At 35.8% G+C, this 21538-nt stretch overlaps 1 protein-coding gene across 2 annotated transcripts in view; it reads left to right on the top strand.

The window, feature by feature from the left end:
• Sbf2 (SET binding factor 2) overlaps window positions 1-21538 on the top strand; it is a 263756-nt gene that overhangs the window by 147130 nt on the left and 95088 nt on the right. For both annotated transcript variants that reach the window (XM_048359587.1, XM_048359588.1), the window contains exons 15-16: window positions 2907-3016; window positions 4449-4598. In XM_048359587.1, coding sequence (XP_048215544.1) covers window positions 2907-3016; window positions 4449-4598 — 260 coding nt within the window. The remainder of the gene's footprint in view (window positions 1-2906; window positions 3017-4448; window positions 4599-21538) is intronic.

Below are 21538 nucleotides of genomic sequence, written 5' to 3'. Positions count from 1 at the left end.
ACAAAGGGTAAGGGTACCTAACTGCTACCACTATAAAAATCCTCTTTATTTCAAACACTGAGATATAGTTCACACACCACAATATATCCACTTAAAATGTACAATTCAATGGATTTTGGTATATTCACAATGAATTTAGTATATATAGTATATTTAACCATTATCACTATTCAGTATGAGAATATTTTCATAAGCCATATGAAATGCTGTACATAATAATAATGATAATTGCCCATTTCCCTCCAAAACTACGAGTAATCTACTTTCTGTCTTCATAAATTTTCCTACTCTAACACTCATATAAATAGAATTATATGCCATATGGCATTTTTTGACAAGCTTAGTATAATACTTTCAAGGTTTTTCAATGTGGTAGCATGTCACTATATGATTGGTTTTTAATTATATATAATATATTTTCATATGGTACATAATATGTATATATAAGCCACATTTTGTTATCCATTCACCAGGTAACAGTAGATATTTGAGTTCTTCCTTCTGACTGTTATAAATAATACTGCTGCAACCGTTCATGTGTAATTCTATGGAGCAACAAATTTTCAGTTCTCTTGAGTACCACATACCTAGGAGTAGAATTGTGAACTCTTATGGTAACCTGTGATTATTGTTTTAAGAAACACTAAACTATTTTCCAAAGAAACTATCCTTTAACAATTCAACCAGAAATGGATAAAGCCAGGTATACCCATAATCACTAAAGATGCTTAGCCTTTTTCATATGCTCCTTGGACATTCAATATCTTCTTTAAAGAATACCTATTTTCCAAATTTTAAACTGTGCTACTTCCTTATTTATTATTGGATTACTAGAATTCTTTATATGTGAAGAATTTGTAAATTTTGTTCTCCAATATAAAATGTTAATTTTCAGTTCATAAACATACTCATAAAAACATATTCTTTTTTTGTTTGTTTTTGTATGGATCCTGGGGCTTGAACTCAGAGTCTGGGCATTGTCCCTGGGCTGTTTTGCTCAAGGCTAGCATTCTAACACTTAAGCTACAGCTCTACTTCCATGTTTTTTGTTGTTGCTGTTGTTTTTGTTGTTAGCTTATTGGAGATAAAAGTCTCCAGGACTTTTCCTGTCATGGCTGGCTTCAAACCAGGTTCCTCAGATGTCAGCCTCCTGAGTAGCTAGGATTACAAGCATAAGCCACCAACACCTGGCAAAAATATATTCTTTACATATTGTCTGTATAATTCTCTTACTAGGTATATGATTTTTTCATATATTCTCTCTCATTTGTGGGATGCCTTTCTTTATTGATTTTTATCTTTTTCTAGAAATTAAGAGATGTGTTAAAACTTACAGTTGTCTGTTTCCCTTTTTAGTTCTATCTTTTTTTCATACTTTAAAGTTGAGTTAGTAGATGCATGTATATTTATGTGTCATAACATCCTCCTTATTGATCTCTTATGAAATTTGAATGAAATTGTATTCTCTAAAGTAAAAGGTTATTTTCCAGATTATCAATATACTCATAAGAAAATACATGTTCTCTAATATCTCAGGCTAAAGAAAATTTATGATATTGCTAAAAAGACTTCAAACTTAAAGTTTCTAAATATGATGATATAGATCTTTTGATAAGTATACTTGGAGACTATAAGAGGTTTCCACCTGTCATATGCATAGATTTCTATTTCACTCACTGACCTTCATGTACCAGCAGTACCAGAACCATCAGTTAAGAATGAGAATTTCAGAAAAAAAAAAGTCATTTTCAATAATCAGCTTAACTCTCATGATCATGCAGAAAATTAATGTTACATGATTAAAAATGATTTAAAGAGAGCCATTAAAATCTGTTAGGGCTGTAGTCTAGTTCATTACATTGTGCCCAATAGGTTTCCTGAAGCACTGTAGTTAGTAAGATGTCATCTTAGGAGGGGCTATGCAATGATCACACAGAGCCCCTCTAGGCTGTGCTCTTGTGACCCTATAATTATTTCAAGATAAAAAAATTTAAAGCATTATTTGAGGAACACAAAATTTGTATTGGTAAGATAAAAAGCATGCTAATGAGTGAAATATAATTGTCTTTCTTTTTAGGTATGTAGGGAGGTAAAATATTGTGGCTTTAGATTCCAAACAACAGCCATAAAATATAACTATTCTTTCTTTTTGGTTTAAGTATGATGGATACTTACCTTATTTGTTCTAATGATATAACATTAATGTAGTTCTTCTTTGTGAAAATGTACTTTTCTTTATAAATACTACTTTGATTTATGTCTTAATATTCTTTAAATCAGTTTATTTAGATAACTTTAGCTATTTAATGGACTAGATATCCCAACCCTATGTACAAGGTGAACATCCATAGGAATAAAAAGTAACTACACAGTGACATTACCAAGCCATTAGAGCAATCCACTAGCCACAATTGCTTCTCTCTCTCTCTCTCTCTCTCTCTCTCTCTCTTTTACAGTTTCTTGCATCACCAGTCCCTTTTAGTCATGGTCTTTTCCCTCAATAATATGTTAGAATTATCAACTTTTCTGTTGATATCTTCTGGCATGTAGATATTAGCTATTTAGGTTGTGATCCTGTACCCCACACAGTTCCTACCACATCAATTTGTTTGCAATTAAAATGTAAAGTAGATACTTTTGTTTAATAAAATTTTATTTGCAATATGAATTTACTTGCAGAAGAGTTAAGGATGTCATTAGAATCTACTCTATGAAATTATCTACTGACACTTCAAACCTGAAAATACAATCAAAATAATGAGATTGAATGCTTTCAGTGCAGTGTGACAAGTGAGATGATAAAGACTGAGTGTTGGTCATGTTAGTAGTTTTAAAGTAATACTCTTTTACTTTTTCTTGCCAAAGAAACTTAATGTATTTGTATTTTCTTTATATTATTTTGTTAGTTTCGATAATGGATAAAGTGACAACAGTTTTCAACAGTGCACAGAGACTAGAAGTTGTTAGAAACTGTATTTCATTCATATTTGAAAATAAAACTTTGGAGACTGAAAAGGTAATAAAATGTCATTTTTCCCATTAGCATTTATGATTGCCCTTTCAGATTTACATGTTGAATTTGCCAACTGGCCTCTCTAATTTTATCCCTTTTCCTGATGAAATGTTCTTTCATTATTTCAGTCATTCTAAATGAATAATATCTAAGATTTAAAATTGTAGTTCAAACCTAGTTATCGTTAGTTACATGGCTCCAAGAGAAATATTGGTAGTAACTTTGTTCTTCAAATCTTTAATCATTGTTCTTTAAACCTTATTTTGACATATTACATAGAAATTTCAGTTTAAATATAATTTTACTCCTCAAAAAGAATCTAGTTAGGTTGCTTAATGGATTATGCCTCTTTGAATTTTCTTGACTTCCTGGTGAAAAATGCTGAACATTTGTAACATTTTTCTTAGCGACTGGTGGTCATAGTTGTGAATATGCATTACTTGGGGTTGCTAAAGCATATACATATGTTTACCCTTATGCTAAATGACTCCATTATGTTGGATGATTTTTTTTATTGGTGGGAGGAAGGTGATATGTGTTTTGTTTCTGTATTTCAGGGTTAAAAATGTAGGTTTTCTTATGTGCTCTTGTGCTGCTCCCTCTCTCGCTCACTCTCTCCCTCACTCTCTGCCTCTCTCACTCTCATTTATTTCTTGGCATTACTGGATTTTGAACCCCACCTTACAGCATTATGCTTGCTAAGTACACTAGGAAACGTTTGAGCCATGCCTAAGCCCTTCCTGTGCACCTCTTGCTTTCTTTTGCATGTTTTCTATAACTTATCTTGCCCTCCTTCAGATTTTTTAAAAATTCTTATTTGCTCCTTTGTTCTTTCTTTTAGGTTTTCCAAGTTAAGTAAGCTTATTACTACTATATGTAAATTAACTAGCCTTACATGATGATCTGAAAAGGCATTCTTAGTATTTTTGTAATGAGTGAAAAGTTTTACTGCATACACGTAGAAATAACCCATGTTCTTTATGGTATTGAAAAAAGGAGACAAGATTGTAGAACTTTCCACTCACATCTTAAAACTGAATAATGATAAAGCAGTTGACCACCTTAAAATTATGAAGTCACCTGTATTTTTGTTATCTAATTTTTCCATTTATTTTCACGATGGAAACTTTGTCAGTTATACAAAGAAGGTGTCTGGCTGTGTCTGAGTCGTGATCTAAAGCAGTAGTCAGTTTGGCAAATAAAATTGTGTTAAATCTAAGGGAAAAAATGAATAAGCCACTTCTAATTTTCCTTACTAGTTTAAAATTTTTTTTAATTCACAAATTTACCTATTTTATTATTGGTCTTAATAGCAAGTCACCTCTCCCCTAGAAACTTAATTCTACCAATTCCTTTGGAACAATGCATTTGAATTTTCAATGTGATTGTTTTTGCAATAGTACCCTGTGGTCACTTGTAACTCTCTTGTCCTCAGACTCTTCCTGCTGCGCTGAGAGCCCTTAAAGGAAAGGCAGCAAGACAGTGTCTTACCGATGAACTGGGTTTACATGTACAGCAAAATCGGGCAATATTGGACCATCAACAGTTTGACTACATAGTAAGGATGATGAATTGTACTCTACAGGTAATTTTTTAGTCCATTCAGATTATTCTTTTCATTTCAGTATACTTGCAGTTTTTCCAGAAGACTTAGTAATTACTGATATATCAAGTTCTTGAAACTACCACAGCTGAAAAGATGAAAAATCAATATCTATACCATTTCTGTCAGAAACATTTACTCATTACTTGACACAAATATAAATCTTTAAGTTATTTATTTTCTCTTGAAAATACTAAATTGTTTTACTGATTTTGTAATATAAGCAGTCTCTTTGAACAGTCATCTTCAAAACATTAAGTGATATAAATGACTGCATATCAGTTTTTAGTTGTATTAAGGCAAAGGGGAGGGAATAGTAAATCAAAATATTAAATGATCAAATTATGAAACACTTTGTATATATAAAACACAAAAATATTCCAAGCTGGGTACATTACAGTTCATGCCTGTAATCTTACCTACTCAGGAAGCTTAGATCTGAGGATTACAATTCAAAGCAGTCAGGTCAGGAAAGTCCATGAAACTCTTAGCTTCAGTTAACCATCAAAACGCCAGAAGTGGAGTTATATAGCTCAAGTAGTAGAGCTCCAGCATTAAGCAAAAACAAAAACAAAAAACTAAGACAGTGCCCAGGACCAGAGTTTAGATCCTAATATTGGTCCCCAGAAAGGAAAAGAAAAAATTTGCATTGAACTTCAACTTAGTTCTGTCATCTTACAGAGATAATTTCCCACAAAATAATGAAGACTGGAATTGGAAGGGGCAAATCTGTTAGTAGATTTTTTTAAGACAGTGTTACTATGTACCTGAGGCTGGCCTCAAACTCATGATCCTACTGTTTGAGCCTCCCAATAAATACTAGGGTTGCAGGCATAGTCTTATGTCCTACCATACTCAGAACTCTCTATGTGATACCTTTTTTTTCTAATCCTGGGGCTGAACTCTGCGCCTGGACAGTGTTGCTGAACTCACTTGAGCCACAACTCCACTTGCGAGTTTTGCAGTTAATTGAAGATAAGAATTTCACAAACTTTCCTGCCTGGGTTGGCTTTGAACCACTATCCTCAGATCTCAGCCTACTGAGTAGCTAGGATTACATGTGCTTCCATGAGATACTTAAAAAGAAAAAGAAAATATATAGACAGTAGTTCTTAATTTTAATGTAGACAAAAATGATCAGTTATTTAAGATTGCTGTTATTGGTTACTTGTTTACCAAGTCTTTCCCCACCATAAAGTCATAAGCATACTTCTGTACTGTGTTTGAAACATGTTAGGTTTTATGGTCAGTGTTTTTGTTTTTTGGTTTGTTTTTTTTTGGCTCTTTATAGCTAAGGCTTTAATCCATGTGGAATTCGTTTTTGTCTATGCTGTTAGTAACATGTATATCTTTTGTGTTGAGGCTATACTATGACTATGGAGTCACCCAAAAGTGTATCACCACTATTTACTGGTTTGCTCATCATTATGTTAGAAAATGCTTTTTTCTGTCTGTCATATTTCCATATATACATGCATTTCCTTTTGGGCCCTCTATTCTGTTCTATTGTTCAATTTGAATACAGTTGTGCAAATTCTATACTGTCCCAACCACTATTAAACTACTTTTAGACATTCAGACAAGACAAATTCCTGTGCTTTGTTTCTTTATGACGGTGTTGGTAATGATAAGGTGTTTTTGATACCCTATTTGGGATTCTGGTAGAAATTTTAATAACTCTATAGATTACTTTGAGAAGAACTGGTGTTTTTAATAAATAATAAACTTTTAATCAAGTATTTTACAAAGAGAGAGAGATGGTATTGTATTTCAAACTCTTGCTATTAATATTACATAGAAGTCCTTTTCTGTTATGAATGAGCTTGCATGAAATATTCTTGTTTAAATGAGTTCTTACTGACTTGGGATTTATTAGTATTTATATTCTTGTTGCAAGAACACACTTATGGGGATTTAACATTACATTCTGAACATTTTTTTTACAAAAGCACAGTTTGAAGGCAGAGAGGCCAAACATCTGTGTTGATGTTTTAAGAAAGAAACATTAACTAAATGAACTGATTTTTAGTTAGTGATTCAGAAATGTAAGTAGTCTTACTTTTCATGACCTAGAAGTTATTCTGTCTTTCCTTCCCTCAAGGGAAAACTAAATGAAGCAGGAGTACTGCCAAAAGGCTATTTTGTTTATCAAGCTTTCTCAATGCCAAGATAATTTTTTACAACTCTAGTTTATACAGGTTATAGATCTTACATATTTCATTATATTTGAGCACTTATTGAGACAAAGATTACTAAAATCTAAAATAAGGTAATAACCTCAATTAAGGTTTTTTATTGTGACAAATTCTTAACTGTCTTTTAATAATAAATTACAATTTGAAAACTGACCAAAATCCTCCACATTCAACATGATGATGAACTGCATATAGTAAGGAAGAAACATAAATGATTTTTTCCATAAATCATGATTTTTAAGCATTGTTTCTTAAAAGAAGAAAAGTTTCTAAATGTACTTCTCTCAGTAATCCTGAGAAAAGGGCAAATAGGGCAAATCAAACCCCAAGCAACTAGCAGTTTGTAAAAGCAAATTTTTATGAGCAAGATTAAGCACTGCCTGGTTGAACATCAAAGATTTCATCAGGCTAGAACATTGAAAAGAATAAGGTAATCCCTATTTAGTAGCAACCTTTTACCTTGGTCACCCAGTGAAGCAATTCTGAGCCCATCAAGATTCTCACATTTGGTTTAACAAAATACAGACATAAAATTTAACAATGACCCCTATACTAAGGAAATGGACCAGTATGAATTATTGCCAACAGAAAAAACCAACAACAGATTTAGAGTCCTAAAGACAGTATATGTTGGAATTACCAGTTTGTAGGAATATAATTAAAATGGTTTTAAAAAAAAAAAAAGATGGACTCTCAGTTCTCTACAAAATGATCTTGCGATTAAATGCACTCTAAGTTAAAAGTAACTTTTCTCTAAAAATTAACGAATTGGCTCTAAAATTTATGTGGAAGTACAGTAGACTTAAAATCACTAAAGTAATACTTGAAAAAATAACAAAATTGGAGGATTTCATTTCAAAACCTGCTTCCCAGAATTTCCAGATTATTCTTGGAAATTCTGGAAATTCTTGTATTGACATAGCTTCAGCACATAGGTCAGGGGACAAAGCATGCAGAAGTAGATCCACATTTGACATGTTGACAAAGTTATCAAAACAGTGTAAAGAAAAGGCCAGAAATGGCACTGTGGTAGAGTGCTAGCCTTGAGCAAACTAAGCACAGGGACAGTGCCCAGGCCCTGAGTTCATGGCACTGTGGTAGAGTGCTAGCCTTGAGCAAACTAAGCACAGGGACAATGCCCAGGCCCTGAGTTCAAGCCCCAGGACTGAAAAAAAAAATATCTGTGGGTACAACATTGTGACCCTTTAATTAAGATTATCCTTTATTTTCTTTCTCTCTCTCCCTCCTTAAGATCTTTACTCATCCTAATGGTTCCTTTCATTTCTCTTGAAAGTTAAAGACACTGTCACTTTTTAAGTATAATTTTATTGTTATTATTAAGGTGTTGTACAGAGGAGTTACTATTTCATAAGCCAGGTAATGAGTACATTTCTTCTTCTTCTCCTTCTTGTCCTTCCTCCTCCTTCTCCTTCTCCTTCTTCTTCTTCTTCTTCTTTTTTGCCAGTCCTGGGCCTTGGACTCAGGGCCTGAACACTGTCCCTGGCTTCTTTTTGCTCAAGGCTAGCACTCTGCCACTTGAGCCACAGCGCCACTTCTGGCCGTTTTCTGTATATGTGATGCTGGAGAATCGAATCCAGGGCTTCATGTATACGAGGCAAGCACTCTTGCCACTAGGCCATATCCCCAGCCCGAGTACATTTCTTTCTTGGACAATATCATCCCTTCCTTCACTCTCCCCCAGTTTAAAGATGGTCTATCTCACATTTATGATTTCCATACAGGTGACACATTTCCAGGTGATACATTTCACAGTTTAAGAACTAGGGTCTAAAACATTACTCCTGGTGTCCCTTCCTCATGGGTACTAAGCAGGTAGTCTATCATGGAACCATGCTTCCATCCTTAAAACACTCTTTTTTAATTACTGCATATTTCATAGTGAGTACAATTTATTTTTCTTCTCAAGTCTATACTCAATTTTGAATGGTCACCAGTTTAAAAAAAAAAAAAAAGCAAGTATCATAAGTTTCTAATAGCTACTGGCAAAACAAATAGCTTGTCCCAAATATTTTTCTGCTTTTCAAGACAGATTACTGAAACTCAATTCCAAAAGGGGGCACAAAAGGGGGTTGAAACTTAAGAAGAAAATGCTACTTAAGTCAGATTATAGATAGTTCGCAACAGAGAAGACCAGTTTAATAATAAGAACTTGAAAAGATTACATTTTAGACTTTGAATCTACCAGGCAGATACCCTTTGAGGTTCAAACTAATATTGTCTCTCTCTTACCTATAAGTAATTTATTATATGAAGAAAAAACCCACTTTATAAAATGGTTCTAAACATTTTTGTTCTTTATCCTGAAGAGGTTGCCTTTTTTTTTTCCAGTTTTTGCTTAAGATACTTAATTCCCTAGCTTGATGTCCCCTACTCTTAAGTTTTCTAAACAGTATTCCTAAGGCCCAAAAGAAAACCAAAAGCCTAAAGAAAGGGCAGCTGTAGGAAGAAAAGAGAGAGAACATTTCTATACTTTGGGAGGCTAAACCCCAGATATTAAGGGTATTGTAATCTAATGCAGCATTCATTCCCAGAATACATGGAACTAGTTATGACTAGTCTAAACCGAAGTGTGCTATTAGTGTGAAATACACACTGGATTTCAACAACTTAGTCTGAAAAAAGAATATGAAATATCTAATGATTTTTTATATTGACATCAAGTTGGAATGATTATATTTCAGGTGAAGTGGATTAGATGACATATATTGCCACCTATAATTTTACCTTTTTATTTTATACCCTTCTTATTGAAGTCACTAGAAAAAAATTATGTGTTACCTCTCTACCATATTTCAGACCAAACATTGTTGTTCTAGTATCCCATGCTCAAAATTCAACTCAGAACACTTCTCTTGCTTCACTTTGTCTCTGTCCTTTTGATCCAATGATAGGTCAAGGGTAGACATTGTAGTAAACATTGAGCCAATGTGCATCAGAGTTTCAGAGTTAGGCATTGTGGAAAATATTGAAAAATATCAAATCCTTTTAGAAATTTAATCAACAGTGCTTTTTTTCTTTTCTTTTGGCATTACTTGGGTTTCAACTCAGGACCTCATGCTTGCTGGTCCTTGAGCATTCTCCTATTGTGATTCCTATGTAGCTAAGATGATGTGCACACCACCACACCGAGCTTCTGATTGAGGTGGTGGTATTACCCAACTGGACTTGGATCAGAATCTTTCCAATCAGTCTCTACCTCCTGAGTAACTGGGATTATAAGCATAAGCAACTGCACAAATGCAAAATTTGCTTTTTAATTAATAGAACTAGCATGAAATGCAGTCAAAGCTAAAATTCTTTTGATCTGTATTTCTGTCTGTTTTGCATTTCACATTTTAGCAAACTTTACTTAGTAGGAATCTTTATTACATTATTTGGCATCCAGTAATTATAGACATACTTTTTAAAGGATGAGGAAAAGAATTAGGTACATAGACTTGATCTATAAGGTGCTACAGTTTCCCCTAAATCCTTTTTAGTTCCTCCTCCGGCAGTTTGCAACATGATTTCCATGTTCAGATCTACAGGCTGTTTAGAATCAAGAAAACAAACATGTCCTTCTTTATGTAACTTTGTGTTTTTTAAGTTACTTATTCAGGCTTATTTTTGTGTGTGTTTGCAGGCCAGTACTAGGGCTTGAACTCTGGACCTGGGCATTGTCTCTTAGCTTATTCACTGAAGTTGGAGTCACACCACCACTTCAGGTTTTTGGTGATTAATTCGAGATAATAGTGTCATGGACTTTCCTGCCTGAGTTGGCTTCAAACCACAATCCTCAGATCTCAGCTTTCTGAGTAGCTGGGATTAGAGTTATGAGTCACTGGTGCCTGCCTCAGGCTACTTTTGACAGGTTAAAAATAACAAAACCATAGTAAACAGTGACCACTGTGCAAGAGAATTACATTTGAACTGAAATATTCTAGAGAATATTTTAGAGCATTTCATCCCCATAAAGTTTGTCCCACTGTAGCACCAAATTCTTCCATTGATTTAAATTGCTTAGGCTCTTTGTTCTGGAATTCAGCTCTGTCCTTAACCTGTTTTCTTGTTAATTTGGGTATGTTTGGAAGTGTGTTTTGCAGTATGAAAATGACTTTTCTATCAATAATGCACCAAAGAGTTGTTCCGCCAAAGTTTTGACCACTGGCATGGCCTCTTGAGACACATTTCTTTGGAAATGAAGTAATATCTTTTAAGGACACTCTCTCCTAATGAAGTCTGTCAGAAGCACATATTGAGCCTAACATTGTGTTCTGTAAACTTCATTAGACTAGCTTCTGGACTCCACCCTTGTGGCCAGAGTATTAACAGAGGATATCTACCTAGAAATCCACAAAGAAAGGGAGGGAGGGAGGAAGAGAGGGAGAGAGAGAGAAGGAAGGAAGGAGGGAGACAAGGGAGACAGCAAGGGAAGGGAAGGAGGGAAAAAAGAGAGAAGAAAAGAAAAAGGCATTCCCTTTCTTAGTGATCTTTTAATTGAAAGGAAGGGAGAGGGAGGGAGGAAAGAAGGGAAAAGAAAGAAGAAAAGAAAAAGGCATTCTCTTTCTTAGTGATCTTTTAATTGAGCCAGTCAAAACCAGAAATCGAATTTTAAAGTCTTAGATAAATAAGAAATAAAAACGAAAATAGTTACACATCATTGAGTCTAAGCTCTTCTCTAAGTGAAGGGAATAAATTCCACAGAGAAGAAGGGATTTGCTCTCAGCACAAGTGGCAACATACTAGGGATAAGAGTATAAGTTATTTTCCCACATCCTATAGATATTCCCTTGCTCTCGCTTGCTCGCTTGCTCACTGCTGGCTGGCACATTACCACTTGAAACATTCCTCTAGTCCAGCTTCTTGCAGGTAATTTTGGAAATGGGATCTCATGGACCTTTCTGCTTTCTGCCCCAGTGGTCTTTGAACCACAAACCTTTCTCTTTTTTTTTTGGCCAGTCCTGGGCCTTGGACTCAGGGCCTGAGCACTGTCCCTGGCTTCTTCCCGCTCAAGGCTAGCACTCCGCCACTTGAGCCACAGCGCCGCTTCTGGCCATTTTCTGTATATGTGGTGCTGGGGAATCGAACCTAGGGCCTCGTGTATCCGAGGCAGGCACTCTTGCCACTAGGCCATATCCCCAGCCCCTACCACAAACCTTTCTGAATAGCTAGGTTTACAGGCTTGAGCCCCTAGTGCCTGGCTTAAACAAGTGGCAAAATACTGGAGAAGGCATTTGAAAGGGGATTTATTTTGGTTCACAGTTTATAGGTTTCAGTCAGTGGCTCCATTGTTTTGGGGCTGTGTTAAGGAAGTATATCATGTTGGAGGGACCTAACAGGGCAGCGTTTACTGCATAGCAGCCAGGAAGCAGAAAGACCAAAAGGATTGTCTGGCAACAAGATATGCCCTCAAAGCTACATACTCCAGTGATCTCTTTTCTCCAGTTAGGCCCTACTTCCTAATAATCCATCCCATTGAATTAATTCACTGATGTAGGTAGAGCCCTCATGCCTTAATCACTTCTTAAAAGCATGAGCTTCCAATATGCCTGTAACACATTGAGCCTTCAGGGACGCTTTGACTCAAGTGGTAGAGTGCTTGCCTTGAGCAAAAAGAAGCCAGGAACAGTGCTCTGGCCCTGAGTTCAAACCCCAGGACTAGCAAAAAGAAAAAGTCAAGATCTAAACTAAAACAGTATCATAACAAAGGAAAGGGTAACAATGTTCAACAAGAAATGGACTCACTACCTTACATATGTAATTGTAACCCCTCTGTACATCACCTGGACAATAAGATTAGATTTTAAAAAGTGTCATGGAGGCCAATGAAAAAAGTTTTAGAATAAAGAACTTGCCAGGTTCTAGTGGCTGACTTCTGTAATTTGTGCTACTTTGAAAAAGATACTGTGTTGATTCAATGAGAAAACCATGTTCTTTTCAGTAGTTGTAGAGCAATAAGATATTACATGGAAGAAAATTTAAAGCCCTTACTGCCTATCATTTATAAAATATATCTCAAATTGTAGGCCTCAAGCATATGTAAAACTTTAGGAAAAAAACATAGGGAAGTTCTTTGTTACAGTGGGATAAGGCAGAGATTTCAAATCATTAAAAACTATTAAATTATACTTCACCAAAATTTTATATTTTTTCTGTTTAAAATATTCTGTTAAAAACTGAAGTGAGGGCAGGGAATATGGCTTAGTGGTAGAGTGCTTGCCTAGCATGTGCGAAGCCCTGGGTTCTGTAGCTCAAGTGGTAGAGTGCTATCCTTGAGCAAAAAGAAGCCAGGAACAGTACTCAGGCCCTGAGGTCAAGCCCCAGGCCAAAAAAAAAAAAAAAAACCTGGAATGAACACCACATTCTAGAAGGAAAATTGGCCAAAAATGTCTGATAATAGACTTAGATCCTAAAATATATAAAGAATTCTTATATTCAATAGTAAAACAAGCCACTTTATTTTTAAAATGGATAAAAAGAATTGAATAAAAGCCAGGCCCCAGTGGCTCATGCCTGTAATCCTAGATACTCAGGAGGCTGAGATATGAGGATGGAGGTTCAAAGCCAGCCTAGCCCGTGCAGGAAAGTCCATGAGACTCTTATCTCCAATTAACCACCAGAAAACCAGAAGTGGCACTGTGGCTCAAGTGGTAGAGCACTAGACGAGCTGAAGAGCTCAGGGACCATGCTTAGGCCCAGAGAGTTCAAGCCTCACGACTGAAAAAAAAAAAAAAGAATTGAATAAATATTGGTCATAGTTAATACAGAGGTGCTAAATAAGCACATGAAAGTATGTTCAATATTTTGGACATTAAAGAAATACAGATTAAACTTTGAAGTGAAATTCAACTTTGAAGAAATATCACTGCACACATACCAAAATACCTAAAATTAGAAACACTAAAAATACTCAATACTGACAAAATTTTGGGGAAAAAAAAAACCTAGTACAACTCTTAATAAAATAGTATAGCCAGTTTGGAAAATAATTTGTTTCTTATGAAGTTAAACATTCACTTAACATATGACTTAGTAATCTATTCCTAGATATTTACCCTTGAAAAATCAGGTTAACATAAAAACTTGTATATGAATGTTAATAGCTCTTTTCTTAACTGCCCAAACCTGGAAACAACCTAAATACCCTGTAGTTGGTAAATGGGTAAAAAAAAAATCTATGCATCTGTACTACAACAATTAAAATAAATTATTTAATCCCACAATGTGCATGAAACCCAAAGACATTGTCGTGAGTGAAAGAAGCCACTCTTCTTCACCACAAGGTTGTAACTTATAGAGTTCTATTTGCATAACTCAAAAAAGGCAGGATCATTTGTTCCCAAGGATTAGGAACAAGAGGAGAGCAGGATTATAAAATCATAGCAATAAGAAAATGAGGGAGGGCTAATAGAACCATTCCATATGCTAGTTCTAATCATGGTTGTATATATTAAAATCTATAGAACTATATAACCAAGAAAACAGGCTCATACCTGTAATTCTAGCTATTCAGGATGCTGACATCTGAGGATCGTAGTTCAAAATCTACCTCGGGCAGGAGAGTGTGAGACTTCTATCTCCACTAAACTATCAAAAAAGCCATAAGTGGAGCTGTGGTAAAGCACTAGCCTTGAGCAGAAGTTCAGGGACAATGCCCAGGCCCCTGAGTTCCAGTACAAGCACCAAAATTAAAAAAAAAAAAAAAAAGAAAACCAAAAAGTTAATTTTACTACACGTTAAAGTATAAAATAGGGCTGGGAATATGGCCTGATGGCAAGAGTGCTTGCCGCGTATATATGAAGCCCTGGGTTTGATTCCCCACCACCACATATATAGAAAAGGCCAGAAGTGGCACTGTGGCGCAAGAGGTAGAGTGCTAGCCTTGAGCAAAAAGAAGCCAGGGACAGTGCTCAGGCCCTGAGTTCAAGCCCCAGGACTGGAAAAAAAAATATATATATATATATATATATAAAATAAATTTAAATATTTTTTCCTCAAAGCTCTGAAAACATTGCTACAATCTTCTATTACTCAGTATTGTTAGCTTTCTGCTTTTTCTGTTTCTGCTTTCTTTGTAGATAGCCTGCTTTCTTCTCCCTTCTGTAACATATTTTAGATGTATTTCTGCATACTTGGTATACTAAAATTTTACCTAGATGTATCTTGCTATACATAGGCTTTTATTTCTTCTGCATGATAGTCACTAGACTCTGCATCTGAGCACTAGTTTTTATTATGCCTTTTTCTTCCAACCATCTATTTTCTCTGTTCCCTATTTGAGTCATTTTTTAGAAGCATTAACCTCATATTATTTTTTAAATTCCTGAACATAAAGGTAAAATAAAAGAATGTTTTAAATAATTATCTTGCAGCCCTTTGCCTTGTAATTTTATCAATTACATTCAGCAGTTAAATTTTTAAATACTTTTTATAGTGTTTAAACTCTCTTGAACATACTGTTTATAATTTACTGGAATATTTTTTTCTTTTACCTGTCCACAATACCATTTTTAGATTTAGTTTAGTACCTTATTGCATTTGAGAGACAAAAGAACAGAGGGAACCGGGAGCTGGTGGCTCATACCCATTATCCTAGCTGCTCAAGAGGCTGAATATGAGGATCATGGTTCAAAGCCAGCACGGACAGGGAAGTCTGTGACACTCTTGTCTCCAGTTAGCCATCAGAAAACCAGAAGTGGAGCCTGTGGCTCAAAGAGGTAGAGTGCTAGCCTTGAGTAGAAAAACTCAGGGACAGCACCCAGGCCCTGAGTTAAAGCCCCACAACCAACCAGGGGAAAAAGAAAGAATAGAGTTAAAATACGGTAGTAAGTCTCCCTAGGTTCAAAGTTCTAGCTCTGCCATTTGTGGCTGTATAATCTAAGGCAAATAATTTATCCTCTAGTGACTCAGTTTCCCCTCCTCACCCCACCCTACCCCCATACACACAAAAAAAACATAATTATAGCATCTATCTCAGAAATGTCATGAAGATTAAATGGAATGATTTAAGTTCATAATTACAGTATGTCTGCTTAGACACTCAGTAAAATATTAGGTATTATAGACATGTGCTAGATATAGGGTTTTTTAGGTTCCAGCAAATAAATAGGATTTTTAAAAGGCAACAAAAGGATGGACAGACTTAGATCCATTCATTTTAAAACACAGCCTCGTATTTTAAGCCTAGTATTTACCTTATATCTCAGTGTCTTGTTACATATAAATAACAATGTTAAAATGGTGCTACATTCTTTATGTATTTTTGTTTATTTTATCATTAGAATATAGTTGAACTGAAAGTATAGTAAAATTTATTTTGCCAATGTCTGTCTATAGCATTGCACTTGTAGAAATGGGAAAATAGAACATTCATATGGAAATAACCTAAGGAAAAACATGTAAATGGCAGAACAAGTCATCATTGGTCTTTGGGATACAAGACTACAAGATAATAGCATGGTTAACTAGAGCTGCAGCTTATATAGGGGTGGAGGCAGGAAGACATAATGATTACATGGATGTTAAAGTGGATCCATACCATGAATTGTCCACAAATCTAGGAGTAGAGTATGGTCACTATTCTGTATCAGAACATAGATAAGATTTGTGAACAGGAGAGGAATACCATATAAAAGTATTTCTACCCCATTAGAGAATATGCAAATGTATTCAGTGTTAAGAACAATTCAGCCCTTTTTGTTAAAGCTATATCATATTAAAGGAGAGCCTTTCAATCTCATTTTATCCTTTAATGTTTAAACAAAACATTTTTGAGAGATTACATAGTTCTATGATATAGGAATGTTGGCTATAACAGTTCAAATGTATGTAGGTTAAAATCATGAAATAATTGAGGATAATGGGAAATTAAGATTGTAGGGTTTATTCCTCTTCAATTGTAGCAGGAAAAATAAAGGTAAATTACATAACAAAGTTCAGAATAAATCATATAAGTATTCAAGTCCTTGCAGGTTTAAAAATTGTCTGGTATGATGGTAACTACAATGCTGTATTGTGTAGTCAAAGCACAGAGGACTTCAGGATGTGTATTTATGGACCGATTCCCCAACAAGATAACTGCACTGCTCTGGAATGCAATTGCTATGTCAATAGTTGTATTCTTATTGTTTTAGAATTTTTCCATCTTTCAATTTAATTAAGTTAGGATGTCTCTAACGTTATTTGTAAAGAATTCCATATTTATATTTTGCAATCAGCATTTGACTAGTGTGCAGGTTTTAGACATGAACTGTGATGTGTAAACACTTATAAGATAATGAATAGCTCTTTCTAGTCTAAATGTTTTATGATTGCTTACTCCCTGCTAATTGGTCATGGGTTGAAATCCCTCATTGTTTAATTTTTTAATTTGTGGGAAATTTTTATAAATGAGTATGTAGGGACTTCATATCACAGCTGTTGTCATTTAAAGTTTGGACAGCATCATTACAAATGAAGCCCTGCTGTGAAATCAAAGTCAAAAGGCATCTTGGCATTCCAACCATTTCCTTGGGAGAAGATTACAGCTCAAGTCTGTTGAACTTTATTGCCTTGGGCCTCATGACAGTTTTCAGAAACATGCAAGGCATTTCTGTTAAAGAAATTCAGATGTGGTAGGACACAAATGATATTCTAGCTCATAGCTGTGTCCTAAGGGGGTGAAAACAAATAAGTCAGGAAAAACACATTCACACTTTTTGTTATATTCTGGGATTGTTTTATTTTTAAAAATCTGTGGAGATAATTGAGACCAATAGTGATACTACCTAAGAAAAAATGTATTTTTTAATAGCACCTATTTTAAAATAAAAACCTAAACCTGACTAAGGAAATGACTGCCTTCAAAGTCTCTCCCTTCTGCTTCCTTCTCTTACCTCTCCTTTCTTCCTCTTCTTTTTCCTTCCCTTTTCTTTCTTCCCATTTTCTGGTACTGGGGATTTATCTCATGCTTCTTACATGGTAGGTAAACACTAAAGTCATCTTTCAGTTGGCTTTATCATTCACCTTCGAGAAAGTTCTCATTAATTTATATTTCTTTTCTCCCTCCCCTTCCTGTCTCTTAATGCATACATCTGAGAGAGAGATATTACTCAAATAGTTTATTTTATATCTGAAATTCATGTTTTTTAAATTTTTGTTGTTATTTTTTGCCAATCCTGGGCTTGAACTCAAGGCCTGGGCACTGTCCCTGAGCCTTTCTGTGTTCAAGGTTTGCACTCTACTACTTGAGCCATAGCACCACTTCCAGCTTTTTCTGTGTATGTGGTACTAGGAATCAAACCCAGGGTTTCATGTATGCTAGGCAAGCACTCTACCACTAAGCCATATTTCCAGCCCCTCATGTATTTTTTTAATTTAAAGCAAAAGATCACTTGCTCCAACTTGAGATCTTTACAACCAGTTACCAGATTCCAACAGAGACATCATCAAAGAACATAGTTATCTCTTACATTTAAAGATGTATCCTATGCAGCCACAAATTTATCTCACTCCTTTACAATGTATTCTTAGGGCTGGGAATATGGCCTAGTGGCAAGAGTGCTTGCCTCGTATACATGAGGCCCTGGGTTCGATTCCTCAGCACCACATATACAGAAAATGGCCAGAAGTGGCGCTGTGGCTCAAGAGGCAGAGTGCTAGCCTTGAGCAAAAAAAGAAGCCAGGGACAGTGCTCAGGCCCTGAGTTCGAGGCCTAGGACTGGCAAAAAAAAATACAATGTATTCTTATTTGTTACCTGTTTTCTCTCTTAGGGTAGAGTTTTCTGACTTCATTAGTCACACATAGTAGATACTCAATAATTATTTGTTGAATAAGTGAAAATCATTTATTCAAAGGAGTACCATTGTGTTTTTTTCAATCTAATACCTAATCATACCATTTGATCCTATTGATCCTTTGACCTTGTAACATTCTCAAAGGTCTAACTCAAATATACTGCCACTTGCCATGAATATTGATACTGCTTCTTATTCACTGCAATAAAAATACTGTCAAGCCAGGAACACTGGCAAACATCTGTAGTTGCAGCTACTTAGAAAGTATCAGAATACAGTGTTCATTAGATCAGGTTTATTTTTATATGCATTTTCCTGTATGTATCCACTAGTTCTAGTAGGCTTTGTATTTAGTAACTCTAGCTTTTGAGGTATCTCAGTAAAACCTCTGACTATTCATTTCTTACCTGTTTGACCTGTCAGTTACAGAAAGAAAACATATTACAATTTCAGTACAATTGTGACTCTTCCTTTTTATATCTGTTATTTTTGCCTTATATATTTTGAGGCTATTATTAAGTTCATATACATTTTAAATTGTTATGTCTTCTTAATTGAACTATTTACTATTATGCAATGCTTTTTATCTCTAAGAATGCTTTTTTTTCTTGAAGATTATATGTCTAATTCATAGCCACATGTGGTGGTACACACCTGTAATCTCAGCATTCAAGAAGCTAGCAGGAAGAAGAAGGCCACCCTGGGCATACACACACACATAGCTTGACCCTGTCATTAAAAAAACAAAATTGGGGGCTGGGAATATGGCCTAGTGGCAAGAGTGCTTGCCTCATATACTTGAAGCCCTAGGTCCGATTCCTCAGCACCACATATATAGAAAAGGCCAGATGTGGCACTGTGGCTCAAGTTGGCAGAGTGCTAGCCTTGAGCAAAAAAAAAAAAGCCAGGGACAGTGCACAGGCCCTGAGTTAAGCCCCAGGACTGGCACAAAAGAAAGAAAGGGAGGGAGGAAGGGAGGGAAGGGAGAGAGAGAGAAGAGAAGAGAGAGAGAGAGAGAATTGATCTTACCCTGTTTCTTGTTTGTTTTTGGTTTGGGGTTCTATTGGGGATTTGAACTCAGAGCTTCACACTTGCTAGGCAGGTGTTTTATTACTTGAGCCATAATTCTATTTTTTTTTTTTTTTTTGGCCAGTCCTCTTGGACTCAGGGTGAGCACTGTCCCTGGCTTCTTTTTGCTCAAGGCTAGCACTCTGCCACTTCAGCCACAGCGCCACTTCTGGCCATTTTCTGCTGGGGAATTGAACCCAGGGCCTCATGTATACAAGGCAAGCAATCTTGCCACTAGGCCATATCCCCAGCCCCTGAGCCATAACTCTAATCCCATTTGCTTTGGTTATTTTTTTAGATTGGGTCTTGGGGCCAAACTGGACCGAAGTTTATACCTCCTAAGTGGTTGGAGTGACAGGTGTACATAACCACACAGCTTATTCGTTGAGATGGAATCTTGATAACTTTTTGCATGAGTCAGCCTCGAACTTCAGTCCTCCTGATAGCTACATCCCAAGTAGCTACTATTACAGATGTAGGCTACCATACCTGACTGTCTAACTTCTTTAGGTATTTACTTGCTACATATTTTTACAACTTCTAAATTTTACAAATCCTTCCATTAAAGATGTCTTTTTTTTTTTTTTTTTTTTTTTTTTTTTGGCCAGTCCTGGGCCTTGGCCTGAGCACTGTCCCTGGCTTCTTCCCGCTCAAGGCTAACACTCTGCCACTTGAGCCACAGCGCCGCTTCTGGCCGTTTTCTGTATATGTGGTGCTGGGGAATCGAACCCAGGGCCTCGTGTATCCGAGGCAGGCACTCTTGCCACTAGGCCATATCCCCAGCCCTAAAGATGTCTTTTAAACAATAGATACTTGGATTACAGATTTTTATTTAGTGACAGTTCTTGTCTTTTAATCAGAATTTTCCCATTTGTGCTGTCATATTCATGTTCCTGTCATAGTAAGTCTGTGTGTATATGCATATGTGTATGCATTTGGGTGTGCATGTGTACAGGTCCTGGGACTTGAACTCGGATTTTCCCTGAGTTTTCCCATTTGTGCTGTCCCTGAGCTTTTTTGCTCAAGGCTAACAGCTCTATCACTTAGAGCTGGCTTTTTTTTGGGGGGGGGGGGGTTGCTTAATTGGAGATAAGAGTCTCACAGACTTTCTGGCCCCAGCTGGCTTTGAATCATGGTCCTCAGCTCTCAGCCTCCTGAGTAGCTAGGATTATAGTCTGTGAGCCACTTCATTCTTTTGTGATTCTTTCCCTTTTGTTGATTGATTTGTCTCTTCTTTCTTATTTGGCTTTGGGTTGAGTGTTTTGCTATCATTATATTTTATCATTAGAATGGAAGTTATATTTTTTTCTTCATCTTCCTTATTGTCAAAGTGAATTACAGAGGGGTTACAGTTTCATATGTAAGGCAATGAGTACATTTCTTGTTCAACTTGTTACCTCCCTCATCCCCCACCCCCGCGTCTCCCCCCTCCACACTTCCCTCTCCCTCAATGAGTTGTACAGTTGGTTTACACAAATTGGTTTTGTAAGTGTTGCTACTGCAATGGTTTGTCTTTTTATCCTTTGTCTCTCAATTTTGGTATTTTCTTTCCCTTCCCTAGTTTTAATACATATATATATAGTTTCGAGGGTTCTAAGATCAGTTACAGTAATAGCAGAGTAAAACCACAGGCAGGGAATACAAGAAGAAAAAAAAGGTATGGTTTCACATAGCATGTTGAAAATATCTACAACAATGATATACCACTTGTTTCCATAACTTGGAGTTCATTTTGCTTAGCATTATCTTATGTGTTCATATGGGCATAGCTATTGAGCTGTTGTGATCTTCTACTGTAACTATCCTAGAGATGTACTAATTATTTCCTATGATGAAAACCATACAGATCATGTTTCCTTGGGTCTGGCTCACTTCACTTAGTAT

Source organism: Perognathus longimembris, chromosome 13 (genome assembly GCF_023159225.1).
Source record: "Perognathus longimembris pacificus isolate PPM17 chromosome 13, ASM2315922v1, whole genome shotgun sequence".
NCBI lineage: Eukaryota > Metazoa > Chordata > Mammalia > Rodentia > Heteromyidae > Perognathus > Perognathus longimembris.
The sequence above is the reverse complement of the archived record's forward strand: the minus strand, read 5'-3'. Positions and strand labels throughout refer to the sequence as shown.